Raw genomic sequence first — 23,034 nt, forward strand, 5'->3', positions numbered from 1 at the left:
GGCTGACATTTACTAACTATTTGATTATATGTTTTAGTTACAGAAACCAGTTAGGGTTATTCGCTAAATAAACTGTACCACTTCTAAGTTATCCCACTGTAACATATACCTAGTCATTAAATAAATAAAAGTATATTTGCTCTCACTGCGTTCCGAAAACGATGAGCTGAATCACAAGCACAAACAGCTGTATTACTCAAATTCTTATAAATGCGTAAGCTTTTTCAAGCTCTTTTGGGAAGTCGAGATTGTCTTTTGAAGTAACTCTAGATCCACTATGGAAGGCAAAATCTATTGCAAAGAGTCAGTCTTTAATATTATATAGGTACATCATTCAAAAATCATTGTTTATTATCTTGGGTAAAGCATTAATGATGAAAGGTGATAATATTACCTCCAAACATCTCATGCTGATAAGAAAGCTGTTTGGCAGAGTAACCTCGATATAATATCTGTGGCTTAACGAATTGCTTTCGGAACGACCGATAATTTCATTTTGTTTTCATACAATAATAGAACATACAACAATAATATATACATGAAAAATCTATCCAAGCATAGTAATAAGATACACGTACCAAAATAAAGCATACCCAATAGAAAAATAGCGTTAAGACAACTTATAATGACACAGCGACATATTAATCGTGCGACAGTTTTACATTTACAATGTCGGCGGTATATTCGCACACGTGTGTCTGATGCTTTATGTTCGATGTAACCGGTGCTTAGCTAATTGTATTCGGTTGTAAGTCTTCAAGGATAATTATGTGCTATTCCTGCTATTTCATTGTGCTCATGTCAATAGCGCTTGCAACCAATACCTAATGCGTCTCTAAAGTTATCTTTTATTAATGGGCGGATAATTGCCGTTGTGAAGCTAATTATCTAGCTTATTTGATGATTGGGTTACGGAGATATATTGAGTTTGAGTAAAGTGGATTTATTTAACGGTTTTTTTAAGAAGTTGTAGGTTTTATTTGTAGGTCTATTCATATCGTGGACTTATGGATCTAATATTTGTGCAATGCAAGTAATAGCGTGTTATTTCGCGTTTTATTTTAGGGATTCAATCGATTTTTTTAAAAGTATTTTTGCAATGATAGTGATGAGGGTAGGGGTAGAGGGGGTTATATATCGTTGCTATCGTTCTATTTTTAAATTTTAATAAGTTAATCTATCTATAGATAGATTGCAACGATTGCAACTATGTTAACTACAGCCTTGATAAGTACTGTTTACCAAAAAAAAAAATTAAAAATGAAGGTAGAAAACGTATGTCATTTCATAATTTAGTTGTTATAAATTATGTATGGTTTCTTTATAAAATGTTATATAAAATATATTAACAATATCTAATTGTTCTAAGCTTATAAATCAAATGTATTTTCATTATTTAACAAGTTAATTATAATTATTATTAGATGTGAAATGACTAGTGATTTATACCCTCATTTTTAATTTGATTGTTGGTAAACAGTACGCATCAAGAAAGGCTCTAGTATAGGTCCTAGGATAACCAGTTGTTGAACTATAGTGATTTTTAAGGATTAAGGTTGTAATCTCTGGATGTACCAAACCGATTTAAAACTTATTTTACTATTAGAAGGCCATTTTATTTGCAATTGTAGGTTATAGTTATCCCCGTATACCCACAGGAACGAGAACTACGCGGGTAAAACCCAGGGGCGTCTGCTAGTCCCCAATAAATTTGGATATAATACAGCTGTCTTGACGACATCGTACGCAGTAAAAAACCACACGGTTACATTATTACTGAATGAATTGATTGCAATCAGCATTTTTCACTTATTAATGTTTTAATTAGTAAAATCCTTCCAAGCACAATGATTCAACAAAAAAAAAATTGTCTCAGTCCAGCAGCAACAAACACGAGGAACATGAAAATTTATTAAACTCTCGAAACATATCCGTCTCGGCTCTAGGTCATCAAACCGCGCAAAAACCGTCCGCGACATGATTTAGGATGATTCACGTATAATAATATGATAATCATTATAAATCAAGCATTATCTCCGCGAGCTGATCGCTCTTCAGATGAATTAATACAGCCTTAAGATGATTGGTGCTTTTACACCTCACGACGTCTACGATTTATAAATCTTTACTGTCTGACCCGATAAACGTTGCTATATAAATTTCTTTCATACAAAATTGTGATTAAGAGCGCGCAGCGCGTCGGTATGGATAAAATTCGAAGCGCAAGCGAGACGTCGAATTATGACTTTCACGTGAGTGAAAAGCACGGAGCGATTGACGCGCGACGCAAATTTTATGACGTGAGCGCCAAAACCATTTTTACCTAATTCCAAGTAAATTAAACAACATAACGAAAAACAAAATGGCCATGTTCAAGATATATACCTAATTTTCTATATAAAACAAAAATTTAAGAAAATAAGTTTGCTTTTCCTGAGATTGAAAGCAAAATGTGAGCAAAACATGTATTTTTCAAAAAAATAAACTATCGAGAAAAGTTTTACAAATTGTGTATTTTGTATAGTCATAACGAAGCTAACACTTTGAAATATCATTTACCCAAATATCAGGCTCCTAACTTTTCCAGAATCTGAGATCCAGAACCATTTGTAACCACCAATTTACATATTGCACACTCTTAAAAATGGGGTTTGGGGTGTAAGGGGAAACTTATTTATCATTTTACTGACTGGAATTAATAACCGTACCTACTATATGTATTTTAAGTGCCCTACGTATAATCCAGGTCCAGGATTTTTTTTCAGTGCACGAGACTTATTTACTCATGTGTTTAAGGTTAGGTTAGGTTAGGAAAATGCAGGAAGTGTATGAAACTGAATAATGGATTAAGCAAAGTTTAAAAAATAGAAGTTTTTTTTCGGAGCTGACATTTACACCCCTTATAGGCCTTTCATTAATATTATAGATATAGTATATAGGTTTAGAAGTTAATAATATTGTATCGCACTAATAATAAGTACCTATAGGCTAACTTGATGGCCTTACATTTAGAAACCATCTTTGTAAGTGGTCACTTTTATGTTTCACATTGCTGCTTCAATGAATAATTATCTTAATAAGACATAATAATTATTTTCATGGAAAATACCAATAAATGTGCAGGTACAGGCATACAAAAAACTACTTATTTTGTATGCCAAACTAAAGAGCCTACCTACATATTATTTGAAGGACATCAAACTTTTACTACTAGTGCCTACTTGAAAACCCTACACTCAGCAAATGAAGAAGAAGAAGAAGAAGAAATATACTTTATTGTACATTAAAAACAAAAATAAACAATAACTTATAATAACACTTAGAAACTAATGTACAAATGGCAGTCTTATCGCTAAAGAGCGATCTCTTCCAGACAACCACCAAATGAAATACCTATATAACTATAAAATATTTGTTCTTAGGTTACGCGTACTTTGTAAAGTAATAGATAATAATCATCAAACAACCGTTGACGCAAAAAGATTGTAAAATAAAACAAGTACATATGTCAGTATAGAATAAAATGTTATCACAAAATCGCCATCTAAATGTCGTATAACATAAACTGCCTCTACACTATCGTTCGAAATCGAGCACGGACCATCGAATGTTACGGTGTACGGACCAAGTAGGGGTATGTTATTGTTTATTTATAAACTTGCCCAGCTTTTTCCGAAAGACCGGTGACAAATTTATACTTGTCGATCGACTGGGACGCGATAGAACGGATACGAGGCGATTTATTGCACGCACCATTGATCGATTTCGACGATTTCGACGTAGTCTTTGAGATAGTTGTAACATTTTCTCTAGTTCAAATACATGGAATTCTGTAGATGTTGACTGGATAATAATTGATACATTAGTTTGTTAAAATATAGAGAATTTCAATTAAAAAATTAAAAAAAAAATACGTACATAGAAATTAAAAAATACTAGTTTTATGACGTATATTTGGTTGTGACGTAATCGACTCTTCATAAAGGGGTGGAGACGTAGAGCTTAGACTGTCTCTATGCGGTTTTAAACTCATTTATGGCCACAATCTAATGTCAATGATAATAACCGAGTCCAATAAGTTTTTTTTTCGTATACAGAAAGGGAATCTTCATGGTTTTCTTCGTATACAGAAGGGGAATCCTCATGGACGCTTAGCTGAGTTAGGTAGTGCCGGACTTTTACCGGCTAAAACTTTACTTTTACCCTAAAACCGCCTTGTTTTTCGTGTACCCGCCTTTCAGCCTAACAGGGCAAATAATGTTGTCTTTTATTTGTCTGTCTTTCTCCATTTCTCTACCGAAACAGATAGGCTAACTACTGGACAAACGATACAGTTATTGATTTACCACATCATACTAGACCTTTATATAGCTTATCTATAATGAATGTCATTTCCATACATTTTTAATTTTCGAATCGTCAGCGTTTGTAGAAAAAGAATCGACGAGCCACATGGCTACAGACCAAGGATCTCTCTGCTGTAAACCAAGACACTATCAAGTGTGCCCGAGAATCTGGTCAATATCTCTTACTAAAGAACATAATGGCAAAGCACAAACAGCGTCAGAACTGATATTTGGTTTTCGGATAATATATACCTATGGTTGATCATATTAAAGTTGGTTTATTAACCAGTTGTTGAAGTTTATAGTGAATTTTTTAGTCTTTACAAATATTATAAAGAGGTAAAATTGGTGAGGTTGTAATCTTTGGATCTACTTAACCGAATATCAGCAGCAGATTCTCTAGCACACTACACTTACGAACACTACACTTTGTAAGTGTTTTTTTTTTATTCTTTACAAGTTAGCCGTTGACTACAATCTCACCTGATGGTAAGTGATGATGCAGTCTAAGATGGAAGCGGGCTAACTTGTTAGGAGGAGGATGAAAATCCACACCCCTTTCGGTTTCTACACGGCATCGTACCGGAACGCTAAATCGCTTGGCGGTATGTCTTTGCCGGTAGGGTGGTAACTAGCCACGGCCGAAGCCTCCCACCAGCCAGACTTGGACAAATTAAGAAAATCTCAATCTGTCCAGCCGGGGATCGAACCCAGGACCTCCGTTATGTAAATCCACCGCGCATACCACTGCGCCACGGAGGCCGTCAAAAACAAAAAAAAGTGTGACAGAAAATTTGCGTAATATCTCTTACTAAAGAACATAATGCCAAATCACAAATATAACGTGAAAAAAGAGTGAGAACTGTGTACCTAATGTGAGTTTTCAATATTTTCATACTGTTACTATCGCGTTAGCGTAAACGCGAATTGTTATGGAATTGAAATAGTTGTGCAGTAGTGCCACTAGATGGCGCTATTTCAATTCCTTAGAAATTCGCGTTTACGTTAACGCGATAGTATCAAACTGCTACAAGGCCATTTGATATGCAGAATATATCTGCATATCATAAACATGGTTGATCATATCAAAGTTGGTTGATATGGTGACCAATAGAAAATCTGCTACTCCATTAACTCCCAGTCTATTAAATGATTTCCGTTCACTGTTATTGGAAAATTTATAAGTGTCAGTATGTTTGTTTGCTCAGCCAATCACATATAAATCTGATAAATTTATTGCTAAACTCCGCCACTATTAATAGGCGTTTCTTTATTGTGTGATAATTTAATTGGTTATTTATGCGATTTTGTTGTGTGTTCCTAACACGTTCTACAGACATGCCGACTGTCGACTTAAGCTTTTACACACAACTGTGTTTTGTGATTTATCCTAAGTGATATCCACAGACGTTCCGACGTGGGACTCCAGCTTCGGTCTTAAACCACTTTTGTATAGTATACGATCACGATTACATACCTATTTCTTATATTTAGTAGTAAAGAACTGATATAAAAAGAACATGTGCATCATCATTCTATTAAGAAGAAAAATTATATAATAATAAATGTACAAATCCTACATTCCACTATGTTAATTTATTACCTAGCTTGTATAGTCGAAACGTATCGTGATAGTTTGAATTTTCAAGTTGGCTCGACACAGCTGAGGGCTGTTATTAAATAAAATAACATTTATTACGCCTTTTTACAACAAATAATATACTCTTTTCTTATCTAAATACCAGGAGTAAATACAAGAATACATCCACATCCGTTCAGCCTTTCGATTAAGATTACGAATAGATTTGTTGGCACGTCTGTAGAAGGTGTAAAAATTTGTTCGCAAACAGGCAGCCGTAAAGATAATGCGATACATCCGAGTGTGAATTAAAAGTGAGTTATTGATATACGCAATAATTCAGATGCAGTTTCAAACTTTAGAGGAACTCTATACTTGCTAGAATTTTATGGCAAAAATAAATGGTAGTTTATATTTGCCAATAAATAAATGGTAGTTTGATCAAATGCTGCAATTGATTTTGCTTTGCCATGAAGCATTGCAGTGTTTCAGTCTGAATGGGGATGCTGACTAGTTTTGAATATATTGATTTTTATGATATATTCGGGTAAATAAGGTCAATGCTAACTAATTTATACATAAAAAGCAAAGATTGTCTAGATATTTGCAAAATAAATAAGATTATAAAATTTCAAAATCTATTAATTTTTTTTTATCGTAATTAGATGAAAATTCATACAGTTTTCGCTTCCTTACATTAAATGTGACATTTTTCAATAAATGAACTATAAACATAAACGCACAAATAACAAAGATATTAGTAATTTTGTTTGAACGCCCATACAAACCTAACCATTTTGCCATTTTGTATGGAGCGTTTTTTGTATGGAGCGTTTTTCAGGGATCCGCGGCAGCGCCGCAAATCTGACCCTTTAAATCCCTGTAGCTCCGAAAGTAATGATAGCAGATACGCTGTTACTTTTACAAAATTGCTTTGCTATTAGTAGTACTCTTAATTTATATACAATTTAAAAAACTGTCATCATCCCTATTGTATAATTTCCCGAGTAATCACACAGTATATCTATTGACTTTTAGTTCTGTGCTTAATACCTATTTGAGAGTGCACTATATTTGTGTTTCTAGCCTTGTGAGTTTCTAGTCTACTTACATGCAAATAAAAAAAAAAATTAAACAACTGTCCAATGAGAGGCATGATAGCCCAGTGGATATGACCTCTGCCTCCGATCCCGGAGGGTGTGGGTTCGAATCCAATCCAGGGTATACACCTCCAACTTTTCAGTTGTGTGCATTTTAAAAAATTAAATATCACGTGTTACAAACGGTGAAGGAAATCGTGAGGAAACCTGCATACCCGAGAATTTTTTTAATTCTCTGTGAATGTGAAGTATGCCAATCCGCATTGGGCCAGTGGTAGGTGGACTAACCCCTGTCATTATGAGAGCTGACTCGAGCTCAGCAGTGAGCCGAATATGGGTGTAAAACTTAAAAACTGAAGTGACAAAGTCACAAACGCAGTGTAGCGAAAGAGATTCAAGATTAAACAATCTGCCTCAATGTATAAATGTATAGAAACATCTGTAGCTCAGCAGTCAATACGGTTAAATTTCCCTCCATCGCAACTTAAATCTCCCTTAATGAATTCAGCTCGTTCATTTGTAACTTTTTTAAGCGAATACCCTGAATTTCGAACGGGTGACAGATTTTAAATTCTTCCCTTACACTTGTACATCTCCTCTTTTTTCCCCGGGTTCGTATCAATAATGCATGACATGTAATTATTTTCGATAAAAGTTGTGAACGAAAAACCGATTCCGATTTACGATACAGGGGTTCTGCAAGTGAAATTCGGTGCTTGTATAATTTTTAAACGAATTGATAAATAAAATATTAACATAATGTTTAGGTGTTATACACTGTGTTGGCCTGTGTCCGTGGTTTTAGGCGTAGTATCGGTTGAGATGCGGATCGGATCGGCACAAAAACGGGCCCCGTCCGTTACTAGGACAGGTGACTGGCGCGGCGGTGGCGCGATGGCAGGGCCATTCGATTCCTGGAACCGCGGATTAAATTGGCAAATCACCATTCAGGCCATGTAAGGCAACTCGGCGCCGGACGGCAAAAAAATTCACAACGCTCCTAAGTAAATACAAATTTTAATTATCATATTGAACGTTTTGTTTTCATCTTCGATTCTTTATTTAAAAATGTACGGTCGAACGTGGACATTTATTTAATGGGATGCGCATATTGATAGGTTTTTCCGATATCCCTTGCGGTGGTCGACTTTTTCCGCCATGTTTAACATAGTTTTTGAGGCGCGCGCGCATCTCCCGCGCACGTCCATGTTATTTACGATTCCGTACTTTGTTATTTTAAATAGTTTTTCGCGACGATTCTCGCTTCCAACTTGATAGGCTATAAATCTGGTGCCAAAAATGAATTAACTCACGTTTATTCCACGGATTTTGGTGAGGAAAGTGCGTGTATTTGAAAACAATTTTATTCATGTAAACTTTTAATAAACTGTTTATTAAGACCTCCCAGTGGCTTCAGTTAAAACCTAAGATGCGATAAACTTCAGATGGTTTTTTGATTTTTTGTACCGCAGCAATCTTTTATTGTGTACAATATTAAAAATTACTTTTATTATATAATGATTTATTTATTTTGCTATCATCCGCGAAAAGTCGACGAACCCATGCGATAACGTCACCCAGGTCCGACAAAATACTCTCTACGTACGTTTCACCCCGAAACCGGAGCATCCTCAGGAGATGTCGACTCTACAACGTGCAATTGCAATTAGTATATAATAGATAGCAAAATAAATAAAATATTAAATAATCATGATGAACTTCCGCAAAGTAACGCCTGCTTCTATCCAATAATTACTTTTATGTTATCACCATTTGTTTCCTTTATTAATTGTTAAAAAATTCTTCAGTACGCCTAGCAATCGCCCCAAAATATATCTGGTGAAGACAAATTTCCGGTCGAGCGCTATTAGCCGATTTTGTCTTCACGAGTTGCATGTTAGGAGTACGTGCCATAAGAACGCTCAATTTTACTACAACAGAACAAACTGATGGCAAGTCAAAAAGTTATCGTACGCACTACCAAAAAAAAAAGAACATTATTAAGGTATTGTTGGCGAGCAGGTTGAACCTAATTGGTTCAAGCTTGGCCTTTGTCGGTGTGACGAATCGCTAATCACCGAAACAATACCTAACCACGGTTGGAGGTTACGGCAAACGCACAACAAATTGGCAGACTATTGTTATTCAGATTTTGAGGATTAAAATTATATTGGATTATTGAGCAACTCCTTTATCATCAGCCTTATTAATTGGCACACAATCAGGGTCTTCAGATACAGTTCGTGCAGATTAACTTGACACCTGGCGCGAATGATATGTGTTTGTTTGGATGTGTTTGATAGCTAGGTGTCAACTTAATGCGCACCAGTTATATATGTAACCAATAGACATGTTATATGTCATTATCGATATGTAACATGGCTATCGATGACATATCCGATGGAAATGATAACGCGACCTCTTGATAACGAATATCATTCCTATACACTTTAGTTTTCGAAGCTTTAGCGTTTGTAGAAAGAGATAGATGTGAACATGGCAAGAGACCTTCCATCATGTTCCTCCAATGCGAGTTGGTGGGCTTAGAATTATAGTATTGGACTTTAACTATTACTATCAGATGTTAATGATAATAATAATCTACAGCTTAATCTACCTACTACCCGAGAAAAGGAAGACCACCTTCCCAAGTGGCGTGCATAAGGTTGTTAATCAGGGTATGCACTACTAAAATAATTTAACTAAATTGGGAAAATGTGCATTGGATAAGCATTAACAAAGCATTCGTTAGGGTATGCTGTACTTTTTTTTTTAATTTTTTTTTTTAATTCTTTACAAGTTAGTCCTTGACTACAATCTCACCTGATGGTATGTGATGATGCAGTCTAACATGGAAACGGGCTAACTTGTTACGAGGAGGATGAAAATCCACACTCCTTTCGGTTTCTACACGACATCATAGCGGAACGCTAAATCGCTTGGCGGTACGTCTTTGCCGGTAGGGTGGCAACTAGCCACGCCCGAAGCCTCCCATCGTCCAGACCTGGACCAATTAAGAAAATCTCAATCTGCCCAGCCGGGGATCGAACCCAGGACCTCTGTTTTGTAAATCCACCGCGCATACCACTGCGCCACGGAGGCCGTCGTAAATGAAAATGAATATATGAAGTGCACGCAACTCAGGAATTTTTTGGAAGAAAGAAAATTCCAGTATTTGAACTTAAAACCTGATGATTCGAAGAAATAGCTTATATCTGGATCAATATGCTTCAAATTCCTTAAAATAATTGAACTTCACGCCAATCACAGAAGACCCTCATCACTATTGCACTGTGCACATATCAATGGCCCTTACTAATTCTGCAACCTCACTGCCACTCACTTAATTAGTTCTCAAAGGCAGAGTACATAATCCGTTAGCGAACAAAAGCTAACACAAAAAAGAACACTTCATGTCACGTCGGAGACCAGCGTCTGAAGTACTTTGGACAAAGTCATATTTTTATGGCCCTTTTGTGTTTTTTCTCACAGTCGAGATGAGTTTGAAGGAGCACGATTAGGTAAGGTAGTGACAGAGATGTTATCATGCCTATTAGAAGGTTTTACACATTTAGACACGTCCAATGCTTATTTTAACTCTTCTGTTATTTTAGGACATCGCTAATAACTTCCATCACTACATAGTTTATAACAAAGTCGCTTTCTCTGCCTCGATATCCCTATGTATGCTTAAATCTTTAAAACTACGCAACGGATTTTGATGCAGTTTTTTTTTAATAGGTAGAGAGATTAAAGGGGAAGGTTTGTATAAGTATAACTAGCGACCAGCTCCGACTTCGCACGGGTATCACATTAATAAAGGCTAAAGTTTGTGTGTAAGTGTGTGTGTATGTTTGTTCCTCTTTTACGCTGCGGCTACTGAAGTGATTTGGCTGAAATTTGGAATGGAAATATATTTCACTCTGGATTAACACATAGGCTACTTTTCATCCCGGAAAATCCATTCCTGTGAAATTTCTGAAAAACTGAATTTCACGCGGACGAAGTCGCGGGCGTCCGCTAGGCAATAATTTTTAAACTTTTTTTATGAAAGGAATATTTGCCATACCTTTTAAATACGACCAATATTCCCATTCCCCCCAACTAGTTGGGAAATACTGTATTAGGAGTGGGTACGACAATAGACCAACGGCGCGGGGATAGAACCACCACCCCTCGGTGTGAGTCCGACCGCTCTTGCCGTTGAGCTATTGAGGCTCTAAATATAATAAATCTATGAAGGTGTATTTTTTGTTCTATTAATAACTTTTTCTTATGTGGTTGAGTAAAAAAGAACTCGTTCAGATGATAAAGTCGTCACTGCGTTTCCTGACAGTGTTCCCACGAACAGCCGCCAGATAAGACGTCTCGTTACGACGCATCTCGTTTTTGCAGCCTCATAATCATACTTTGTCGCCGCCACTTCGTCACCTGTTGACACGTGGTTGATATAAAATGCCAATAAATGTCACTTTTTATGACACACCCGCCGCTTGTATTCGTGTCACGCGCGCTCGTCAGATTTGTATCGAGGCCCGCGTTCGCCACCCTCGCCGCGACATTTGACTTAGGGTTCCCGCACACGAGCCATTGGCCGCAACCACAAAACGCCGCTACCGACATATTTCCTGTAGTTTTTATATACTCGCCGTAAATGCCGACAGAAAACGCAGTAACACGTAAATCGCGCGATTATGATACTACATGTATGGGTTAAAAAAGTAGCAGCCACCGACCGCAAGTGTCGAACACCGGCCACAAGTGGCTGTCGCGCGCTACAGTAAGTTTTGTGGCCCTTCTTGTAGAGGCGTTTTTACAAATTATAATTACAAATTCTTTATTTGCTGAATACATCGAAATATGCAATACATTCAACTCTGGCATGCAAATTAAATGAATTAGTCTAAGAACAATTTATATTACATTAGTATAAAAATTCGTTTACTGAATATAAGCATTAATCTAACAACCACGATAATAGAGTTTTTTAAAAATTGATTTAGAGGTTGTTGACGTAACTGTTTTTGTGGAAAAATGACGTATTGGGCTTATAGTTCAATAACAATCTATCCTTATTTCTCATTGGTCATTTACGTCACCTGCTTAAGATAAGAGGTCACTATGTTTTTTAACAAAGAGACATATGTTAATAATATATAGGCATGGAAGTGGCAAAATACGTAAAGGAGATGGTCCAAAATTGTATGGAGCCCAGGTTCAGTCATTATATTAGTCATAGCGTAAATAAAAGAAAATATTTTTTTTAACTATTTTTGATTATACAAGTCTACGAATTTACTTTAATTCTTTCGAAATAATATTCATTATCTCCCAAGAAATGCAACACTAATAAGGATAATAATGGCGGATTACTGACGTTTTCAATGCAGAAATCGATTTGACGTTTGCTGTCAATAGGGATGATGACAGTTTTTTAAATTGTATATAAATAAATAGTATACTAATAGTAAAGCAATTTTGTAAAAGGAACAGGGTATCTGCGATCATTACTTTCGGAGCTACAGGGATTTAAAGAGTCAGATTTGCGGCGATGCCGCGGATCCCTGAAAAACGCCCCATACAAAATGACTCGAAATAATGACGTCATAGGCAATGTAATGATCGTTAGATTTGTATGCGCGTTCAAACAAAATTACTAATATCTTTGTTATTTGTGCGTTTATGCTTATAGTTCATATATTAAAAAATGTCACATTTAACGTAAGGAAGCTAAAACTGTGTGAATTTTCATCTAATTACGATAAAATATTTTTAATAGTTTTTGAAATTTTATAATCTCATTTATTTTGCAAATATCCAGACAATCTTTGCTTTTTATGTATAAATTAGTTAACATTGACCCTATTTACCCGAATGTATCATAAAAATCAATATATTCAAACCTAGTCATCATCCCCATTGTTATATCATAGTTGTTTTAAGGGCGCCATCTTGGAATAACTCAAAAACTCATTGGGTTTTAATTTTATTCATTTATTTTTATTTAGTTACATTTATTCACTTTAATAAATTTTAATAAGATCCTTGTATCTTTAAAATTTTAATGATACGGGGTACAAGAGTGGACCTGAAATGGACCGTCTCCTTTGTGGCTGTCGCGTGTGGCCCGTGTGCGGCGACACTTAGTCGTAACTCGAAACGTCTGCTAATCTCTCCGATCGACGACTATTAACGCCTGAGTCGAACGCTTTTTCCGACAATCGCCTCATTAGCTGTATAGAGCTCGTAAAATCCACCACATTGTCCTCAGCATTGTGCCAACGTCACGTACGTAGCGCTAACAACGTGTGGAAGATCGCGGGGAAGCGGAACGAATTGTGATCTATCCCGAATGCCATCCATCCCAGCGCTCTTTCATCAATATGTCTACACGATAAAAAAATCCAACGGTCCGGATTCATTATTATCTTTCTTCGTCGATCATCGATCGCCATTATCCTATTTAAAAGCATCTCTTGATTTGTTCTTCGATTTTTTTTTCCGTTTCGTTCACTCGACGTTTCAATTCGGGCCCCTAACAATGGGTGAGTTAAGAAAGATGTTTAAGTGTTTAGTTACGCTATTTTTTCACAATTTTTCAATTTAAACGGAATCGTGTATTGGAAGGGCCGGAAGGTGTCGTTACGGAGTGTTACTGCACTAATAGTGTCTGGTGAACAAAGGAGTCAACGTAATCCTTGTCAAACTCGAGTCCACATCAGTGCATATTGAGATTTTGACATGACGAACAAACGACCAAACATATCAATCTTCGATTCCGATGGAAATATTTATTTATTGTCAACAACTAAAAATATCGTACGTAAAAATATTTTGAGGTTTGGTTAACAAAAAAAATATATTAATTTTTAGTCCTTTAGTTCTGTAATATTTTTTTTTTTTTTTCAAAATCAAAAATCATTTATTTCAAGTAGGCTCAGTTTACAAGCACTTTTGACACGTCAGTTGACTATTTGTAAAGATTCTATCATTCTAATTTAAACACGGTATAAAAAGTAAATCCAAAACTTCTGTGTATTTCATATTTATTATTCCCATCTTATTTGAGGAGCCTTTTGACAAAAGTAAGTGTAAAATCAAGTTATATATAAATGATAATTTATTCGATAAAATTTTGTATGAAAATTAAGCATATGAATACCTACTTAGTAAGCTAGACCAGGTTTTCTCAAACTTACGGCTCCACGAACTGCTGTTAAAATTTCCAAGTGACAGGTGAACTCCTTACTAAGTAATGGGAAACCCTTTGAGAAAATTTGACTGTTGAAGAAAATAAGGTTTTTATAAAGTTTAATAAAAGGTAGCAATAAAGTACTAAAAGAAATGTCTTTGTAATATTAATGTGATGGGTGTGCTTGTTTGTTGACGCAAAAGGATTCAATGTTATGAGTAATTTTGGATAATTTCAACCTTAATTCTGACTCGGTATCAGTTATCAAGCCACCATTACGTAAATCTTGTCGCGAACCCCCTGCCGTCGAATGGCGAGCCCCTAGAGGTTCGCGTACCCCACTTTGAGAAACCTTGAACTACTAAGTTAAGAGTTCATATTAAGCATTACTAACTTACTCAACAGACTTTTAATGGGGGCTTTGTTTATTGGTTAATTTTATGAAACTAAAGGCTTTCGCTTTTCTTTCCTCTGTGATAAGATTTGTGACCAAAAAAAAGAAAATGTATAAAGTCGCGAGCGTCTGCTTAATATAATAAAATTTATTAATTAATGACATACCTACTTGATTTTGACATTTTAATTATTTTATTATTATTGTAAATTTTTGGTAAATTTTCTTAGATTTAAGTGTAGGTTAATTTTTTACTTTAAGTTTTTAACCGGACTCTGCAGTGCTGTGAATGCCTGTAAAAGATGGCTGCAGTAGTCCAGGAATTTTGTAACTGATTTATATATAATGTTTTCTGCTGTCATTGTTGGCATTACAAATAAATAAATAAATAAATTATAATAAAATAGCAATGGGTTGAGATAGCTTCAGTTAAAACTGTAATTGGTTCAGGGCACAGCTCGGAGTGTCTCGGACCCACACGTAGCGTGAAATCGCCGGCGCGGGAGCGGCCCGATGCCACCAAGGACTGTCTTATTATTTGTTGTCCGCCATCTTCCACGCTCGTAAATTTCCACGTCAACGTGTGCGATGATTGTGGACGAAAAAAAACAAGATCGACAAAGCCTTTTCACACCCGGCGATACAGACATAAAGACTCACCACGTAAATACCAATATAATGCGATCCCACCGGTGGGCTCTTAATATGCGTGTATAATTTTTCGTCGTAATAAATTCGGATCGTAATGGCCGATCGCGATTGGTTTGAATGTTTAGTTGCGTTTTATTTCAATAAAATTTTCATATGAAATTACGCCTCGGGACTGGTTTGTTGTTAATTGCTGCCACCTACGTGTTCCCGGTGGAGCCTACAAAGTCTTCGGCGGTCGATTTGCGACAAAGGTTTCGTAAATAAATAAGTATTTTTATTGTCGTTTTGAAGGTTTTATTACTGCGGATAATTAAACAATCGCCTCCGGTGGCAGCTCGACCTTCAATAACATTTGTTTATATGACTTACAAAGTTTGTCGCGTTGGACATGATTTTATTTGGACTTAGTCATCTTTTGTTAATTATTATTTGTACCTTTTTTTCTGATTGTGTAAGAGCCGTAGGCTCCTTATGGGACCTCAGCGGCGTCACCGGGGGGTTTGGGCGAGCGCAGAAGCATCGCCTGATGGGGCCCGAAGGCAGAAGCAGAGTAGATGGGCGGATCGACTCTTTAAGGACGTCACCTCTGTGACTCGGACCTTAGAGGGCCGTTCGGGTAAGGTGTTTTTGCCTGAGTGTATTAGTCTGGGGATCTGATCCTACATCACTATTAAAATTGAAATTGATTACTTATATAGATACTGTTGCTATTCATGATTTTAGTATTTCGTAAATGTATTGCATGTTTTATTTTTCAACACATAATCATCATTGACAACCTATATTCGGCTCAATGTTGAGCATGAGTCTCCTCTCAGAATAAGAGGGTTTAGGCCACCATCCACCACGATGGCCTAATGCGTATTGGCAGACTTCACACACGTAGATAATTAAGAAAATTCTCAGATATGCACTATAATATATACCACTGCGCCCCGTACCTCACATTATCATCTGATAGTGATCGTAAATTAAGTTAGTTTTAACAGCCTCCGTGACGCAGTAGTATTCGCGGTGGATTTACATGACGGAGGTCCTGGGTTCGATTCCCGGCTGGGTCAATTGAGTTTTCTTAATTGGTCCAGGTCTGGTTGGTGGGAGAATTTAGACGTGGCTAGTTACCAGTTACCACCCTACCGGCAAAGTCGTACTGCCAAGAGAAACCGAAATATTTTCGTCCTCCTCCTACCAAGTTAGCCCGCTTCCATCTTAGGTTGCATCATCACTTACCATCAGGTGAGATTGTAATCAAGGGCTAACTTGTAAAGAATATAAAAAAAAACCGGTTGAAATTTTTATCCGAAAAATAACTAACCTCTCTTCATAATAGCACTGGCATGGGGATTGGAACTCTTGACCAGCAGACTGGAGCAGTTCCACCTGTGCCAGCGGAACTGATGCTGGCACTCCTTGACCGCCATCTGCAGACCCTCGAAGGCGATGGCTGCTGTATCGGCCGCGTCGTGGCAGACAGATCTCTGTTCTCGGGTCAGACCACCGATGAGTCGACAAGTTAGAGTAGAACTGAGCTTAAGGTGGTGTGGCAGCATGTTGTCTCTTGAGCTGTGGACAAAATACCATCATCATCATCTGGAGGCATCCATCTTTTCCATCCACGAAGAATATTGTCCATAATCTTTTAACCACAGCAGAACTCCGTGGTTTAACCCGTGTAATTTCCATTCCTATGGGAATATGGAGATAAACTGTAACATATGTTACTCCCTGATAATGTAGCTTTTCATTGGTAAAAGTTTTTTTTTGTAATCGGTCCAGCGTTTTTGAGTTTATACGTTACGTTAAGAAATTAAATAATCCGAGTCTCAAACGGTAAAGGAAAAACATCGTGAGGACACCTGCATACAGGAGAATTTTCTCAGTTCTCTGCGTTTGTGAAGTCTGATAATCCGCATTAGGCCAGCGTGGACTATTGGCCTAACCCCTCTCATTCTGAGAGGAGACTCGATCTCAGCAGCAGTACATATGGGTTGACAATAAAATGTCCCATTCGCAGGACCTATTAGAAACGCAATCTCTGAGCGGCCGGATTTCAAAAAGGTACAAAATAGTTAAGCCCTCGATGATGAGTCCGACTCTAGGCGAGGCTATTTTATTATACCACTATTTAGTACCTCATAATTTTCAGCCAAAGGCCATCTACCAGGTATCCCTCATTATAGGAGAGGATATGAAGTTAAACTTACAACCCACCACAATGTTCCAATACGGGTTGGTTGGGCTACTACAAATTTATTGAATATGTGCACTGAAATTATGAAACTCCTTAAAAAAATGTCATCTACCTATAGATAAAAAGATTATCCGGCATTTAATTATAAATCATTAAGTCACTAAATCCGTGTCCACCGAAATTGAACGTTAATTGGCTTATAAAAATTTGGTTATAATTAATAGTCGAAGAGATGGTGCCAAGAAATGCTAAGAGTTAAAAACATAGAAGGACTTATTATATTTTTAGATTTTCTTTACCTACTATGTATAATAGACTATGTATAGTTAAGTATTTTAAAATCTGCCAAAAGCATAAAACATCAAAATCCTGTAAACTGTAAGCATACAAAGTCAATACTGGATAAGGAGTTGAGATGCATTTGCTTTGCTTGCAAATACTTTTGAGAAAGTTTAATGAAATCGGCAATTTTTATTGTTTGTTACAAGAATATTTGCTATATCTCATTAGGTAACTGACCAATATTGCCGTAGGTATGTTATATAAACTAGCAGACGCTTACGACTTTGTCCGCCCTTAGACCTCTTTAATTCGGCCGTGTCGCAGAATCCGTTATCAGTGGATATCTTTTAAGTGTACCTCCATCTACGTGTACGTCATCGTCAAGCGGTTTTTGATATTTCGTGATGGGTGACGTTTTGCTTATCAGAGAGAATAGTCTTTTTAGCATAATAATGGAATCGACTTCAAAGACGTATTTAAGTTATTTTGATTTTAACACAACATTAATAAACCGATTTTTATGAAATAATCTGGATGTAGGTATACATACCTACCCTTTCAAACAAAAAAGAATATTCAAAATTGTTTAATAGGTAAATGACGAAGTTTAAAAACGAACTTTAAAAAAAACATACGCGTCGAATTGAAAACCGTCTCCTTTTTTGAAGTCGGTTAAAAATAAAGTAGAACGACAATCTCTTAAACACTAATTAATTTCAATACTGATGTTATCACACGCGTCTAAAATATTTTATTAATGAAACAATTTGTATTCGCTTCCAAGTTCGTACAAATATTTTGAAAGAATTCCGAAGTATTCCATGTTGGAATTGTTCGGGGGATTTTAATTAATAATTTGGTATCTCTTTCTGTTGCTTGTTATTTAGGGGGAATCTTGTTGATTATTCGCTTATTTAAGCGAATTTGTATACTTACATATTTACGTTGTTTTAACTGGATATCGTTTTTGATTCTTTAAATATTATATCAGTTATTTTTATTCAACTTTTAATAGGTAACTACTTAGACCTGTTGGCCAATTCACTTTTTTTGATTTATGTCAGTGGACATATACGAAATTTACCAACTATTATAGATGACATTGGTCAGTTGACATTTTGATTTTACTTTGAACTTTACGAAAAACGAAACATGCAGTTCTCATTTATTTGATGATAATTATATTAGGTAGCTAACATATTACGTCAAAATTAGTAAATCCGACTGATCTATGTATAAACGACATTAATCCTAAAAGTACCTAAATAATGTTCTATATGTCTTTGTAAAAAAAGAAAATATAAAAAAATGTTTGACAGACCCACCATATTTTTTAATTAACTTTGAGGCTTAAACGAGTAAGACACATCTCCACATTTCATGCAGGGGAGGCACACTAAAAAACAATTTTCAAGATTTTTTTTACGATTTTGTCAGCCATATTAATTTACATACTCATACAAATCGCAGTTTACTAGTCTTTATTCTTTAATTGCAGAGGGAAAGATGAATATGGCTAAACTTTAAGGGTTAACGGTTACGGAACCTTAAAAACCACATCCTTCCAAAAAAATACCTACTCACATTTGACATCGCGACACGTCTCTGTCACGTACTAAGTACCTAGTATCCTGACATCGTGTTATCGTTGATGACTGGTCAGGTCAGCACGTGACTCACACTGGAGCAAGTTTATCTTTCATAAAAATTAGGTGTGTAGCAGATAAAATATAGAGTGAAACTATGACATAGCTCAACGAGTCGCGAAGCTGAAGTGGCAATGGACGGGTGCATAGTTCGAAGAGCCGATGGACGTTGGGGTCCCAAAGTGCTGGAATGGCGACCCCGCACTAGCAAGCGCAGTGTTGGTCAACCCCCACCAGGTGGACTGACGACATCAAGTGAGTCGCAGGAATTCTCTGGATACAGGCGGCTCAAGATTATATAATGTTTGGTAGTCCCTACAAAAGGACTATGTCCTGCATGATGAAACTATGTGTCAATTTCGTCTATGGTCTCCTATACTATAAATCAAAAGACAGTAATATTGCCTGGCAGTTTTACACTCGCTTGTAATTGACATGTTCCCTATCAATATATGTCGTGCCAATTATAAGTGAAGAGATTCGGGCCCGAATTACTGTTATAACTTAAAAACTTGCGAAGGCGGTAGCAAAATTAATTGCGCAGTACATTACGGACGATCTAATGGACATTGGTCTAACTTTCCTTTTTATAATGGGGAAAACGATTTTAATAGGACTTTCACTGGAAGTTGCAGGCATCCGCTATTACTCGCATCCGTACTTTGTTCGTAACACTCCCGATGGTCCGCGCGGGCCGGGGGGCGTGTAGCGACGAATGAAAAACCCACGACTAATGCACCTCACTTCCCCGCCCGCATGATTTCACACCCGCGCAGTCTTTCCCCCGTCGCCCGCATATCATGGCAGTGTCATCAACTTGCCAGGCTATACTAATTAATACTGGACCTGTAACCACGTGGTACGTCGATTAAATATCTACGATCGTGAACGCTTCGAAAATTAAATAATCTATGGGAATGACATTTGCTATCGACAGGTCACGTGGCCAAGCCATCGATCGGATTTGTCAAAATTGGCGTATCTAAGATTATTTCCTAGGGTAGGCTTGGCCCCAGACATCAAGTCTATTATTAGTATCATAATAGAATTCCATATCGGTAGCCCAGAATCCTGGGGTGGGTACAGGTCCATTCCAGACTCCTCTATATACGCCTATGCATCCTTATACATTTTTTTAGTTTTCGAAGCGTTAGCATATGTAGAAAGAGAATCGATGTTTCCACATGGCTACAGACCATGTATATACAGACAGTGCAACGAGCTCTAATAACGTTTTAACAATTCGTGTTAGTTGGGAACTTAAACAAATCTTCAAACTCCGGAAACTACGTAACAGACAACAATATGTTTAATTTTAGTCTGTCCGCTTCAGATTCCACTAAAAAGGGCTTAATGCGTGTAAGTATCGAGGTTTGTATATAGTTTAAGGTGTGTACACATCTATTTAACTTCCAGGAACATGCTCCATCTGTTATCAGTTAATTGCACTTTGGAAAGTGACGTGACACGATATGTGGAAAGCGACGTACTGGGTTCCGTCGAATTTTCTATTCTATACTAGCGGACCCGGTCAAGCTTCGCTTTGACTTATGTGCACTTCTTCCCTATCCCTACTCTATATTACTCTACCCCTACCCTACCTCTATTCTACCCCTACCCTACTCCTACCCCTACTTAAAACTCAAACGTTTATATGGGAAATAGAAAAGGGTTGATTTTATGGTTTTCCCAGCTATTATTTTAATTTTTCTCACCTTTTAAACCTTCCCTATACCTCCACGAACATTTCAAGACCAAGATGAGATAAATCCGTTCAGCCGTTCTCGAGTTTTAGCGAGACTAACGAACAGCAATTCATTTTTATATATATAGAAGATTAATTGTCATACCTAATATATTCAGTTGTAGTTTTTAACGGATTTTAAATGTTTCATTTATTTTTCAATAACCTTATTAGACTGTTTTGTAATAGATTAGCAGAACCTCACGGTTTAACTCGCGTAGTTTCCGTTCGCGTAGGAATAAGGGGATGAAATATAGCCTATATCACTCGGGGATAGTGTAGCTTCTAAATAGTGAAAGAAATTTGTCAAATCGATTCATTAGTTTCAGAGCAAACAAACAGTCTTTCCTCTTTATAATATTATGTACTCGTAGTATAGACGATACTATTTAAGAAATTAAATATCACATGTGTCAAACGGTGATGGAAAAACATCGTGAGGAAACCTGCATACCTGAGAGTTTTTTAACTCTCTACGTGTGTGAAGTCTGCCAATCCGCATTTGGACAGCGTGGTGAACCTAACCCCTCTCATTCTGAGAGGAGACTCGTGCTCATCTGGAAGAGGTTAAGACAGTAACCATCAACATTGTGATCGTTATAAAATCAAACATTAGCATCCACAGTCGAAGCTCAATATTCCGTCTCTTATAGTGAAGAAAAGGAAGGCTCTATAGTGTGACGATTAAAGAAACTGATGATACACGTCGTCGCGGATCACTAAATTTAAGCTGCTTGATGAGTCTAGCTCCAAGTCTTGTAAAGAGACCTAACCCTGTAATGGACCCTCAAAAAAGGCCTATGTAGATAATGATACACATCATCACGGATCGCTAAACGCGTCCGTAACAAAAGACAAACACCGTTTTCCGTCTTTACATAACTGTGTAAGTTATCTCGTTGCCTTCCCACGCTCAGGCACGCCGCGTCGTTAAAGGGTTGAGACGGACGACACGCTTAATGATCTTAATGATACGCACCCGCCTTTTAAATCGTTGTATCATTTTTGCATTACTTTGTAATACATGATTAACATTCAACACCTTGGTGTTTAATTTTAATCCAACTACGGATTGCTTGTTGTTGCCGACAATCGCTCATTGATACAAATAGCTGAAGGTCTGTACCTATACATACATTGGTCCACACTTGATATTATAAATGCGAATTCTCTCTCTCTGTTTCACGGCTACACCAATGAATTTGGATGTAATTGTAGCTTGGTTTCAAGTGTCTAGACACTTTATTAACCATCATAATTATTAGATTTCGCATAATATGTGGTGACCCAGAAGCCAACTCGCCAGTCACTTGGTTTTGATAATTAGCGTTGTTTTTGGTAGGATTGTCTATTAGTTGAAAGTCTCTACCAGGACTGCAAAGTATAACTATCTAGGTCCTAAAGCGTCAAACAATCTTTAGCAAAAAACGCATATTGGACTTGCAAGGATTAATTTTCACGTCACAAGCTGTCAAGTGGCGTAATAAATGTAGAGATCTCCCTGCCGACACCGAAATTATGATTGCAGTTTAAGATGGAATTACTCACTATAAAATAAAGTGGCCAAGTTTTCTTCGTCACAGTGATTTGTGTATGTTGTAAAGATAAAATTAGTTTTTCACCGCAAATCGCCGTGCGGGGGGAATTAACCGGCAGCTAACAGCAGTCGTTAAACTCGGTGATCCAATTAAAACTCCTGCCTGAGCTTAATATAATTGCTTCGAAAATTCCATCCGACGAGATAAAAACAATAATTTCGTGCTTTAAGACCCGAGGGAGTAAAAAATAATAAATCCAATGTCGGGGCCGGCTGATGAAATGCTACGATACTCATTCAAAAAGGTTATTTCAATACAAATTACAGCTACTTGCGTTGCTTCTCTCTGCGTGCCGACAATTCTGCAAATAC

The 23,034-nt window shown here is 36.9% G+C and overlaps 1 protein-coding gene across 1 annotated transcript in view; it reads right to left on the minus strand.

Moving 5' to 3' along the window:
* Window positions 1-23,034, minus strand: part of LOC112058532 (protein Wnt-10a) — a 49,385-nt gene that overhangs the window by 20,868 nt on the left and 5,483 nt on the right. The window contains exon 2 of the mRNA XM_024099419.2: window positions 16,578-16,825. Within this exon, the coding sequence (XP_023955187.2) occupies window positions 16,578-16,825 (248 nt within the window). The remainder of the gene's footprint in view (window positions 1-16,577; window positions 16,826-23,034) is intronic.

This window comes from Bicyclus anynana, chromosome 3, assembly GCF_947172395.1.
Source record: "Bicyclus anynana chromosome 3, ilBicAnyn1.1, whole genome shotgun sequence".
Lineage (NCBI taxonomy): Eukaryota > Metazoa > Arthropoda > Insecta > Lepidoptera > Nymphalidae > Bicyclus > Bicyclus anynana.